The sequence below is a fragment of the Lemur catta genome, chromosome 3 (genome assembly GCF_020740605.2).
Source record: "Lemur catta isolate mLemCat1 chromosome 3, mLemCat1.pri, whole genome shotgun sequence".
NCBI classification, from domain to species: domain Eukaryota; kingdom Metazoa; phylum Chordata; class Mammalia; order Primates; family Lemuridae; genus Lemur; species Lemur catta.
Window position 1 is genome coordinate 112,016,797 of NC_059130.1, and position 12,869 is coordinate 112,029,665.

Genomic DNA, 12,869 nt, shown 5'->3' on the forward strand with positions numbered 1-12,869 from the left:
CTTGCCTATAAATTGGGTGTGATACTAATAATAGCCACTGTGGAAGCTGTTATGACAAGAGGCTCACACACGGCCACGCCCACGTGCAGAGGAAGCAGTTCACTTTCTCAGGGAGGCCTGAGAGTGCCCAGGTTCAAACTCCAGCAAGGTGCATATCAGCTCTGCCTTTATAGGCCGGTTCCTTCCCCTCCCTGGGGCGGGGGGGCTCATTTTCCTTCTCTCTGAATGGGGTGATAACATCCATCCAGGGGATCCGTGTGACGTTGAGATCACGGCACAGGGCCCGGCCTGGCATGCAGCAGCACCAGAGAGTGGCGATGGTGTCGTTATTTCTGTTCTTCAGAACAAGGCGCCGTCTTTATCAGCTTTCCCCTTTCCGCCCTACAGAATGGGGCTCCCGAGGCCTGTGACTCTCTGAACTGAGTCTGGTTTTATCTAAAACAAACACTGGCCCTGCCCTGATGAGGAGTCAGGGCCCCACATGCTCCTGGCCAGGTGGTCCCGCTGCCGCACAATTCCCAGACCCCCCAGCCCCGAAGCCCACCGCAGTCATGGCTCTGCCTGCCTGGGCGTCTCTCCCCTCCCCAAAGAGTGATGTGGGCGAGGGTGTTTCCATCAAAACTCCCAGAGGAAGAAGCGGGCCGATTCAATGGTGTGCTGGCTTTCCTCTCCGGGACGTTGGGGAAGTGACTAAGGAAGTTTCTGGAATTTGGGGTCTATGGAAGGAAATACCCAGGCATTTTGGAGCCCTGTTGTCCGGCCCTAGGCTGCCAAACCATTTCCATACCACCGAGGCCCTGGAAGTGCCACCATCTCCAAAACACGTCCCCAGCTCAGTCCCAGGAGCCATGTTAGCTGTGGCCTCACTCTTTGCCTCCACGACATTATCTGCAGGGAAGTGAACGCGGCAGGGGTGTCTCAGAGGAGACCCAGCTTCCTCTATCCAGGGAAAGGTCTGTGCCTGATCTCACTCCGAAACCAAGCATCCCCCTCAGGCCAAAGCGGCATCTTTCTCTGCGGAAGCTCCCAGAACCCTTCACTCGCTCAGTCCCCACTCAGCAGTCGCAGCTCGTGCACTGACCCTGTGCCAGGCGTCGCCCGGCGCTGGGATGGTGTATGGAGCAAGACCTTCTCTTCCTGCATAACCGACATTCCAGCAGGGAAGACAGACAATAAACAAATCAATGAGTCAATAACTGATATGATTGTGAAGAATAAGGGCTCTGGAAAAATCCAGTAGGATGTGGAGCCAGAGAGGGAAAGAGCCCGTTACAGCGATAGCTGAGTCAGGAAGGGGCTCTGAGGAGGGATGTCTGAGCAGACACTTGAATTAAGGAGAGAGCAGACCACCTGGCTATGGGGGGAAGAGTGTCCCGGCAGGAGGAGCAGTGAGCGCTGTGGCCCTGGGGCGGGGGCTGGGGACCGTCAGGAGGGGACAGGCCCAGTCAGTGTTTCGCATGCTGTGTTCACTGTCACCCCTCCACGGAATTTTAACACCACAGGTACCCTCCCTGTCTGTCTGTTGGTGCACTTCCCCTGTGTACACAGTGAAAAGAGTAGTGTGTTTTACACCGCCCCCCCCCAGAACAAATTCCTGGGTGCGGTTTTGCCCCTGGTGAGAATGTGTGACGCAGGCCCTACCAGCAGTTTGGAGGAACTTGTACACTCCGGCACCTGTTTGGACTAAAAGCAGTTCAAGACAACATCTCTATAAACTCCCCAGGCCAGGGATCTCTTGGATGTCTAACAGAGATCTCAAACTTCAAATGTCTGAAACGGAACTTTGGACGGTAGCTGTCTGCACTTGCTCTGCTTCCTAAAGCCACCCTCGTCCCCAGGCTTCTACACCCCGGTCACAGCAACCTCTGACTCAGGCCCCATCCTCCGTTCCCCTTTCTCGCACATTCCATGCACTTCTTGACCCCTTCTCTGCTGCCACCCTGGCCTAGCCCCGCCTGTGCTCACCTGGTTTGTGGAGCGGCCTCCCGCCTGCTGTCTGGCTGTGGCTCTTGGCCCCCTGGAGCCCGCAAGGCAGTGGCTACCCCGGAGTGAGGAAGAAACGGAGGAGGTGGGAGGCTGTGCTGGGGACTGTCCCACGGGCTCTGGGAACCAGAGGGAGGAAGAGGAGCCTCACCTTCTGCCAGGGCTCCTGCCCAGGAGCCTCAGCAATGGGAATCCAGGCAGCTCGGGGTGTACGGAGAGAGGGCCACTTGTCCGTCCTGTCCCTTCCTGCCCCGCCTGCCACATTGCCTCTCCAAGCGCATCTCAGTCAGGCACAGGCCTCGTCTCCCTCTCAACCCCAGATGTGGTGTCCTTCCTCATCAAAACTGGACCCTGGGCCCTGTTCTTTCAGCACATGTCGCTGAGGGCCTACTATGTGTCTGTCCAGGGCTGGTTCTGGAGATACAGGGACAATTAAGACGTGGAATGGGGGGAAGCGGCCCACGCACAGCCCCCACCTCCACTCCATGTTGAGCTCACCCTTCACCCTGCAGCTCAAACATGGCATCCTTGGGGCTTCCTCAGCTTCCCGGGCCTTCTCCCGCCACCCTCTCAAGGCCTCACAGCGTTCACCCCAGCGTGTGATCGGTGCTTTCGGGAGTGTTTGGTTGCTGTCTCTCTCGCCCGCCAGGCTGCTGGCCCCGTGCAGACAGGCCGCATCTGTGTTGCCAGCCATGTCCTCTGCACCCAGCCCGGCTGCTGCCAGGCAAGAGGCCCCCAATAAACAGTTGTGGGAGAACTGGTGAGCGTGGCACCCAGATTGTGTGAGCTTGGTGGGGCGGCCTCTCAGGGGAGGAGAGAGGGAGCTGTGATGGAAGGAGGCTCTCCCTTACCCTGGTGATAATTCAGAGCTGGGGACAGGTGTCAGGAAAGAGGGGCCAGGCAGCCCTGGACCTCCGAACTGGCCGTAATTAACACAGCCAGTCTGTTCCCGGGAGCCTTTCTTTGGGCCTTTTATCTTGATGGCCTTGGGTCGCTGGGGCAGGGAGTCACCAGGCCAGCTCCGGGACCAGAGTGTGCAGAGCACCTCCTCCGACATGGCCCTGGCATTTCAGGGTTGTGGCCAGAGCCAGATATGGACAGTGAGACGCTGTTTCCGGGGCCTGGGAGCAATGACGACTCTCTTGCTTTCCTTTCTGAGAGCCGAGCTGCTGGAAGCGTTGCCATAGAGATGAGGCCCCTGGGACTTCCCCTTCACTGTCCCTGATACTCTGCTTCCTGCATCTGAGGAGCCGCAACCAGCCCAGCTCTCCCCGTTCTGCCCTCCCCTCCTCTGCTCTCGGCTCTCCTGGGGCCTGGGGGACACACAGGTGTTTCTAACACTTGCAGCGCAATGTTAGCCCGTGGTCTCGAGGGCTCTTGCACCCTCTGCGGCCCCGCTCGTTCAGGACCCATGACCCTGGCTCTCACTCCAAGGGTTCTCTTGTCTCTACAGCTGCCTTCAAACTAGCTCCAGGCTGGTCCCATCCCCCTCTCAGGGCTGTCACCCTGACTTCAGGAAAAGCGGGGCTTGGTGCTCTCCAACCAGAGAAAACCAGGGTGCTAATTTTAGGAAGAATCGGGGGACAGGGAGCCCTCTGGGGCGAGGGCAGGGAAAGCTGATAGAAGACTGGTCAGGAAGAGACTCGTGCCCTCTGCACCAAGTGACTGCCAGGCGGGCCTCTGGTCTCCAGACAGCATGCCCTACGTGTCCTTGCTTGTCCCCACACTGTCCTGCTCCCCTCGACCCAACGCCCTCTCTCATCTCTACCTGGTGAGCCACTTTTCATGTTTGAGAATCAGCTTGTGTGGAAGGAGCATCCTGTAGGGGTCCTCTTCCTGTCCCCACCCCCCAAGGGGAGTTGCTTTTCTCTGCGTTCCGTGGCTATTTGTGATGTTCAGGGCACTTTCATGTCTTGTGGTCATTTCTTTGCACATCTGTGTCCACCATTTTCGACTGTGAGCTCCCTAGGGGCAGGGAGCGGGTCGTATTTATGTCTGTAAAACCTAATGCCACGCACCACGCTTGGCACCCAGCAGGTGCTCAGAGTGTCGAGGCCTCAGCAATGAACATCTTAGGATGTTTGTAGAAAAGATGGCCTCAGAGAGTCCTTGAAGGTTGAGTAGGGTTTTAACAGGGTCCCATGCAGAAGCTCCCTGGGGACAGGGATGTTTTCTTCTGTGTCCTGGAACTTGCACAGTGTCTGGGACAGAATAAGCATCTAGTATCTGTTCAGTGGGTGAATGGTTCAAGTTCTGCTAGAAAAGTCTTCGTGGAGGAGGTGGGGTTTGGGGGAAGCTTTGAAGGAAGCACAGGAAGGGGCCTCAGGGTCAGAGAGAAATGAATATGAATACGGAAAAGTGGCCAGAGCAGTGAGGGATTCCCCAGGGAGGGAACAGGCAGGACGAATGGAGTTGAGGGGGTCGAGGACTCCAGCAAGGTGTGGAGTGGGGCTGTGAGAGGAAGACGCGGGCACAGGAGCCTGGCACGTTACCAGGTACAGATGGGAGCCTCCCATGCTGGTGTAGCCCCAGAGGCACTGCCTTCTGCAGGTGGCACCTGGACCTGGGCACTGAGGTGAGGCAGAAGGGGAACGGAGTCTCCTGGTGTCCGGGGTCAGGTTTGAGAAGCCACAGCGGGTGGAGACACCGCTCACTGGGGCTGGCAGTGGCAACGGAAGACGGCGCTTTGCGTAGACCGTGAGTCTAGCGAGCGTGCCCAGCCTCTCCATGCAGGAATTGGAAAGTAAATTCATGATCAATAAGGCCTTTCAAGCTTCTAGCCAACTCCAGTTTCTTCTTTAGCCCAAGAAAGGTCACCTGGAATCTGAAAACCAAGACAGGCCCTGTCCCACGCACCAGGCAGGGGTGTCCGTGCCACGTGCCGGCCAGCGGGGCAGCAGACTGCAGCTGGGGTCTGTGAACCCCGCCAGCAGAGGGGCAGAAACCTGGTCGACCTTCACTTGCAGTGGGCACAAGTCCAGGAGCACCTGCAGTTTGCCAGCTCTGCCCAGGGCACTCACGTCCCCACAGAGACCGAGGTCCTCGCTGCTGCCGCCCTGACTGGTGTCAGAGCTCTGTTTTACGGCTGAGAACACCGAGGCTCCGGGAAGAAGGACTCGCCCAGGGACCCCCGGTGGGCAAGTGGGGGCACATCGCAAACTCTGCTGTCTGTCGTTCCAGAAAACGCCACAGCCAGTGTGAGCGAGGCAGAGCGGAAGGCGCAAGTGTACTACCGGGCGTGCATGAACGAGACCAGGATCGAGGAGCTCAGGGCCAAGCCCCTGATGGAGCTGATTGAGAAGGTGGGTCCCTGGGGCAGACATTGCCGGCCTCCTCCTGCCCCTGCCACCTGCCTGCCCCTCTGGCTTCAGCCCCAGCTCTCAGGTACCAGCGGGGCCCGGCTACCTCACACCTCCAGCCTCGTACTCACACCACGCCCAGCCGGACAGTGGTGTCTGTGTGTTGGGGCTGCCTGAGTGTGTGTGTGTGAGAGTGTGTGTGTGTGTGTGTGTGTTGCGTATTTCTGTGGGTGGGACTGTCTGTGCGTGTATTTGCGTGAGGGCGTGTGTCAGCATCTGTTGTGGATGTCTGCCATCTGATTGTGTGTCTCTGTGCATCTGTGTGTGGGACAGGGGCCGTGTTTACAGGGAAAATGTTCCTCTATATTGCCGCTGCTTCTTCCTCAGAGGGTATGCTCGTGTGTGTGGAAGGGGCGGTGTATGTGTTCCGGAAAGACCAACAGAGTCTTGGACCAGAGCCAGAGCCGTCCCTGTGAGGACAGGCCTGTTGACCTGGGCCACCCCCTTACTTCTGGGTAGGGAGGGAGTCTTTCATCCTGGGCCCCTCCCACTTGGCCCTGAGCAAACTCCGAGGGCACTGGCCGGGCCACCTGGTGCAGGCGGAAGGTGGCTGTGGATGGTTCCTGGCTGCCCTGTGGTCCCTTGAGGGCCTGCTCCTAGCCCGGCTCCGGGAAAGTATCGCAGCAGGGTTGGTGGCTGCGGGCACTGGGGACTGCACCAGTCCCTCCTCTCTGGACAGGCCCCGTGTACCAGCATGTGCCAAGCCAGGGAAGACCAAGGAGGTTAAAAAAGAAAAAATCCCAACGTTGAGAGAGATGAAAGCAGACTGTAGCTTATCAACCTTTTTAAACACATGGAGCCTTTTTCCCCCATAAGCACAACTGAATTTGTGTTTTGTAGGGATCACATTCACATGATTCAACATCCAAAAAGTAAGAGGTATTCTGGGAAAGCCTCCTTCCCATTCCCCCGCAGCCACCCAGGGAGCAGCCGCCACATGGTCCTTGTCTCACTTGTCTCAGATAAGTCTTTGCTCCACCTGTGGGTCTCCAGCCCTGGGTCGGAACCTCCATGAATGCCAACTCTTTCGTTTGCTCGTGAGGCTCAGAGAGGTCAGACAAGGCTCCAGGTCACAGGCAAGTCAGCTGCAGAACCAGAACCCGCATCCCGGTCTCCCTGCAACCTCGTCACCTCCCCGCCACTCTCCCTCCCTACAGCTCGGGGGCTGGAACATCACAGGTCCCTGGGCCAAGGACAACTTCCAGGACACCCTGCAGGTGGTCACCGCCCACTACCGCACCTCGCCCTTCTTCTCTGTCTACGTCAGTGCTGACTCCAAGAACTCCAACAGCAATGTGATCCAGGTGAGCTGGCCGGAAACGGAGGAGGAGGAAAGGGCATGACCTCTTCCTGTTTTGATTTTAGCAAGCACAGGGGTTGGGGAGACTTGCCCATGTGGGCGGCAGCTTCTGGTTTCTGAGCCTGGGTTACTCCTGGAGGCCCCCACTGAAGTGACGTCTTTGTAGGCAAGAGACTAAGGAAGGGTAGGCTGCCATCCGTGGGCAGGTAGACACCTCAGCACAGGTGAATCTTCGTGTGCTGATTGGTCACTGTGGGCCCCAAGAGTGATGTCAACTCCTGGGCACAACTAAAGCACCTCCAGTTCCCCCACCTCAGCGTCTGTGCTTGGAATGGTGTTGAGTCATCGCTCCCTGTCGGAGCCTGCCCCACACTGAGGATCAGCACGCCCGGGGGAGCCCCAGTGCTGGTGTGCGCCAGCCTCAGGTGCAGACGTGAGAAACCCAGCCTGGGGCCATAGAGGCTGAGCTCCTGGCCCATCTCTGCCATCCACTCACTGCGTGACCTTGAACAAGTGCCTCAACCTCTCTGAGCTGCAGTTTCCTTATCGATCAAATGAACTAAAATAACACCTACCATAGGCGTGTTGCGGTGTGGCCATAGGCTCCAGTGGCAGTGATCAGGAGCGCCCTCCCCTGCCCGGCACTCAGCAGGCCCCGCCAGCACTATATTCTTGAATCCTCCCAGCTCTGAAGGGTCGGTGTCCTTTCCCTTACTTTCCTGATGAGAACCCTGAGGATCAGAAAGACTGAGTAACTTGACCAAGGCACACAGCTTGTGAGTGGCTCGTAACCACTTGGGACATGTTTGCTGAAGCAGAGGTGCTTTGCCGAGACCAGGAGGTGTTTAAAAGAGGAGGTGGCTGTGCCCAGCCCTTTCCAAATGGGCAGGAATGCATCCTCCCTTCCCTGGGGGGGTCCATCAGGGACTTCAGCTCATGCTCCTGCTGGTCCTCTGATGCCACGTGCCAGCCGTCACCGGGGCCGGTGGAGGCTGTTCAGGGGCACACGCACGTGCCACAGGCACTTCCCTCTCTCTCCCGCCTCTCTCTCCAGGTGGACCAGTCTGGCCTGGGCTTACCCTCAAGAGACTATTACCTGAACAAAACTGAAAACGAGAAGGTGAGTGTGCCCCTTCAAAAATATGGCTCCTGTGCCCAGCCCACCCCCCGAGATGTGTGTGTCCCCTTGGTGTCCACCCCCACCGTTCCTGTGCAGGTCTTTAAAGCCAGAGGAGCCCAGAGGGCTTGTCACTTACCTGCTGGGTGACAAGCAGTCCCTAGCAGGGAAGGGATGCCCCTAAGCTGGCTGCATCACATTCAGGCATCATGGACACCAGGGGCAGGGGACAAGTATCATTTGTCCCCATTCTAGAGAGAGGCCGCAGTAACAGCTACCACCATTTGTGGGTGCGAGGCCTTTTATATACATCACCTCTAACCCTCCCTGTCACCCTGCAGATTCTGAACTTCCCTTCACGTCATCTGTCAGATGGGCGCTAATTTTACCCTGCCTTTTACAGAGCAGGGAGTAAGGCTCAGAGACGCTGCGTGACCTGCTCAAGGTCACATAGCCAGGAAGTGGTGAGGCTGAGATTCTCATCCACGTCCACGTGCTGCAAAGCCCAAGCCTTTCCCTCCCCTGCCTGCCTCTACCATGTCCCCCGGGAGTGCTTGCCAGGGGTGCGTCATCTGCCCGCTCCTTCCTCCACTGCTTGTTCTGAGCAAGCGCCCACTGAGTGCCTGGTGCTGGGGGGATGGTGGGGAACCATTAGGTCCCTGTCCCATGGGCCTTAAGGCCTAGTAGGGGAGGCAGACATTACTTAACGAACCACCCAGCTAGATGCATAATGACAAATTGTGGTAAGGGAAGGGGGAGCTGAGAAAGGCTACCATGGGGACCTAATTCAGATCAAGGAACACGGGGGCAGAAGGCAGTTTAGAAAGGTGAGTTCCAAGAACAGAAAGACACCTGGGGACCTGGGGACCGAGAGAAGCCTTCGGGCTTTCTCCTGAGGGCTGTGGGGAAGCCGCGAAGAGACGCAGGGTTAAAGTCATTCTCGCTGTTTCCCACGGCTCCCTGCGTTGGACTCAGCCGGCACCGCCCCTGCCCTTGTCCAGTGGGCAGCGGGTGGCAGCCACTGACCGTCTTGGGGGTGCTGGGCCCCACAGGTGCTGACTGGCTACCTGAACTACATGGTGCAGCTAGGGAAGCTGCTGGGTGGGGGCGACGAGGACGCCATCCGGCCCCAGATGCAGCAGATCCTGGACTTCGAGACGGCGCTGGCCAACATCACCATCCCCCAGGAGAAGCGCCGGGACGAGGAGCTCATCTACCACAAAGTGACGGCCGCCGAGCTGCAGGTAACCTGGCGCTGCCGCTGCGGAGGCCGGGCTGCTGCCGGGCTTCGGACAGGGCGCCGAGCTGGGGGTTGCTTGTGCCCACACCCTTCCTCCAGTCCTTGGAACAACCCTGTGCAGGAGGATGGTTGCTGTCCCCAGTTCACAGAGGGAAGAACTGAGGCTCAGAGAGGTCAAGTTACCTGCTGAAGGCCACACACTAGTAAGTGAGTCCACAGTAGGCTCTTGCCCTGCGCCGGGATGGCTCTCCGTAACGGCGTTTCCCTGAAGCCCCGTGGTCATGACAGCAGCTGCTCACGTCGATAGGACGTGTCGGTCTCTCCAGCCATCGAGCCCAATTACAGTAAGCACTTAATAGATGTCAGGTGTGGGTTCTGCTTCACTTCCCCCTTTGCTGAGCCAGGAGGTTAAGTGACGCATTCAAGGCCTGGAGCTCCTGGGTGGCAGAGGAGCTGGCCTTGGGCCTCAGGCTCGGCTCACTGGAGCTCTGCTCTTGGCCACATCCCCTGGTGACATCCTGGCTGAGGTATAATAGGGAGTCACACCTGCTATGGTCTCTGGAACTGGGATGACCCATCGGAGAAGTCGGATGTCCCCTCTGTGGGTCAGCCTCTGCCATAGGGTAGCCTTGAGCCGATTGCCTGCCGGTTCCTTCCTGGTGCTGTCCAGCCTTGTCCCAGGTGCCAGGGGTCACGGGAGCATCCACAGAGGGGCCTCAGCCTAGCTTTCTGTTTCTTGCCATCACTCAGAAGTGCTTGGCTAGGCCTTGCTCCTCCCGCGGGGCGGGTGCCGCTTGTGTGCCAGGGCTCACCAAGGCGTCTTCTCCTTCCCTACCTTCAGACTCGCTGAGTCTGCTCGTCCACTCCTTTTTTTTTTTTTTCTTTGAGGCAGAGTCTCACTCTGTGGCCCCAGGTAGAGTACAGTGGTGTCATCATAGTTCACTGCAATCTCCAACTCCTGGGCTTGAGCGATCCTCCTGCCTCAGCCTCCCAAGTAGCTGGGATTACAGGCGTGTGCCGCCACGCCCAGATAATTTTTCTATTTTTAGTAGAGACAGGGTCTTGCTCTTGCTTAGGCTGGTCTCAAACTTCTGGACTCAAGTGATCCTCCCACCTTGGCCTCCCAGAGTGTTGGGATTACAGGCATGAGCCACCACGCCTGTCCTGTCCTTCTTTCAGGAAAAACACTAGTTGCCTACCCTTCTTTCTTCCTCATTCCTCCATCTGAGAGGTGTGTATGGGGACCACCCTGGGGCCTCATTCTTGATGTGCTTCCAGGCCAGTGGGGGACACCAGCTAGGAAATAACCCCAGTCTCACTGCTAAGAGCTTTGGGCCTGGGAGAAGTACAAGGCAAGTCTAACGACGGGTGAGCACCAGCCAGGCCGATAGGTGTCCTGGGCAGAGGTGTGGCCCGTGTAAGGGCCGCAGGTAAGGGCAAGAGAGCCTCGGCTTCAGCTGGTGCCGGCCGCCCATTAGGTCACAGAGAAGCTGGTGCCAGGGCAAGAGGTGAGCAGAGGCATTCGGCACCGGCTGGCACTGTTTTTCTGCTCCGAGGCTGGGAGGTTGAGGGAAATGCTGTTTATATAGCATTGTTTTGTTTGCTCCAGCTGCCCAGTTCTCAGCCTGAGAGGGGCCCCCGCAGTGCCTCGGCCCCCCACAGTGGCCACAGTGCCAACTGTCTATGTCAAGAGTGGCAGAGAAGGCACAGGAACCCTGAGCACATGAGCCCAGCGTGGCTGCTGAGTTCTGCCCCACACATCTTATCACATTGCTTTTGTTCTCTTCTTCCAGCAAGGAAGGGGAGGCCTTTCCTCCCTCCCAGCCGCACAGCTGCCAAGGCGGGAAGAGTCCGGCAGGAGCAGGAGCCTGGAGCTGTGTGGGCCCCGGGCTTAGAGTCAGAAGGCAGCCCCAGCCAGCTCACCAGGAGCTGTGAGGCCGTGGGCACGTTACATAACCCACCCCGGGAGCCTTGGTTTCCTTTTTGTAAAATGGTCTTTGCTCGTTCACTCACACTTGCTGTGTGGCAGAACTCAGGGACAAATGAGATGCAGCCCCTGCCCTCATAAGGGGCAGTACTTCTTTAAGCCACAGATTCCTTTGAGAACAGGTTGAAAACTGTGGACTGTCTCCCAGAAGAAACGGGCATATGTATATATATTAACAAAAAAAATTATGTCTTAACATTTAAAAAAGTCTCAGACCCACTGAAGCCTGATGCCCTGGATAAGAATCTCTGCCTGGCTTACCCATTGGGTTGAAGAAGGGCAACTTGAGGTAAAGGATGAGGTTTCATTCTGTAAGCTGACATGCATAATGCAAGTGTAACATATTGTTATTATTCCTTTGTTATTGGCGATCACGCCCAGGCCCCCAGAACTAAACCAATTTGATTCATTCCACCCTGGGACAGAGAATGCCTTGTTCCCTGGGATCTGGAAATTTGGGTTTTTTTTTCCCATACTCCAAGTGACTCAGGGACAGGTGCTCCAGGCTTCCCGGTGTGGTTCCAGGCTAGCCCTGCCGGCGTACAGAATGGTTCCAGCAGAGCCTGAATGCAGAGCCATGAATCAGACATCCTTCTGTTGCTTCTCTGGGGGCCTTCCTGTTCCTTTCTGGGACCCCCACCAAAAGCTGTCTGGGACTGAGCCCCAGGCTCTACCCTCATTTCTTCAGCTGAGACAAAGTCCAGAAGCATCCTTCCCTTCTGTGCCTCTTTCAAGCCTACTTGTGTTGGTTGGTTTGTGACCAGCAGTGCTTCCTGGCTTTGGGCGTGGAAAATGGAGCTCATCCGTGTGCCCCAGAGGGTTTGAGTCACAAGTGGAATGTCCTAGTCCGTTAAAACAGCCGTCTCCATGGAGCTGGATCTAGGCACATGTGTTTAAAAGTTAGGCTTTTGCTAAAGCGAGAGAGATTGAAAATATAAAAATCCTGGTGTTCGACACACATCTGCTCATCTCGGAGTTGTGAGAATTTCCTTGCACAGAACACCTGCTCTCCCTAAGGGACAGGTTTGTGTTGAGTACACAGGGTTCTCTCACCATCCAATGTCTGTACCAATCGCCTGCAGTGTATGAAGCTCTTGTTCATCCTGTAAACAATGACATTTTGTAAACTTGTTGCTATTCCCGGGGTCTTTGCTAGCAGGTTATGCAAATCAGGTGGCTCGAATTGTGGAGCCCTATTTGAAGATCTCATGAGCACACCTCCAACTTTTGTAGCCATATTTGTTAGAGATTAGCCCCAGAGTACCTATGTGAGGGCCTCCTGCCGGGAGAGGGCGGAGAGGGCAGAGAGGACAAGTGAGGGAGAAAGGAAGCTCGGGGCCATTGAGCAGCAGGTCCGAGGGGCGCAGAGCAGTCAACTCTGGGAGGGCAGATTGTTGTCCCCCGTTTAGAGAAACTATACAAAATGGCTCGAGGTCCCAAACCTCGTTCCTGCTGGGGACTTTGATCCAGGTCTGCTCACTCCCAGCCCAGGGCTCTGCCCAGCTCATCTGGGCAGGAAGGGATGTGTAAGGGTCCGCCATTTCCCAACTCTGCGGGTAGTTGGCAGTCGTCCTGGTGAAAGTATTTACCCGTCAACTGGGAGTTGGTTGTTAACTGTGTACCAGCACACCACTGCCTTCGGGGCCTGCCTTCCTCACAGCCTCTCATGTCCTGTAAGGTCCCTTGTTCCCCAGCAGCTGAGCTGCCCTTGTAAACCCAGAGAGATGAGTGAACCTGAGTTTTAGACCTACACAGTCACTAGTTAATTGTGTGACCTCAGAAAAGCCACCTTACCTCATGTGCAAATTCATTGTGTTAAAGGGAGAGCTTTATGGCTGTCTCTCTCCCTAAGGACATCATAGTATTTACCAACAGGTTATAGA

The 12,869-nt window shown here is 56.8% G+C and overlaps 1 protein-coding gene across 2 annotated transcripts in view; it reads left to right on the forward strand.

The window, feature by feature from the left end:
- Positions 1 to 12,869, forward strand: part of ECE1 (endothelin converting enzyme 1) — a 102,745-nt gene that overhangs the window by 66,097 nt on the left and 23,779 nt on the right. For both annotated transcript variants that reach the window (XM_045548491.1, XM_045548490.1), the window contains 4 exons: positions 5,164 to 5,285; positions 6,500 to 6,646; positions 7,697 to 7,762; positions 8,812 to 9,003. In XM_045548491.1, coding sequence (XP_045404447.1) covers positions 5,164 to 5,285; positions 6,500 to 6,646; positions 7,697 to 7,762; positions 8,812 to 9,003 — 527 coding nt within the window. The remainder of the gene's footprint in view (positions 1 to 5,163; positions 5,286 to 6,499; positions 6,647 to 7,696; positions 7,763 to 8,811; positions 9,004 to 12,869) is intronic.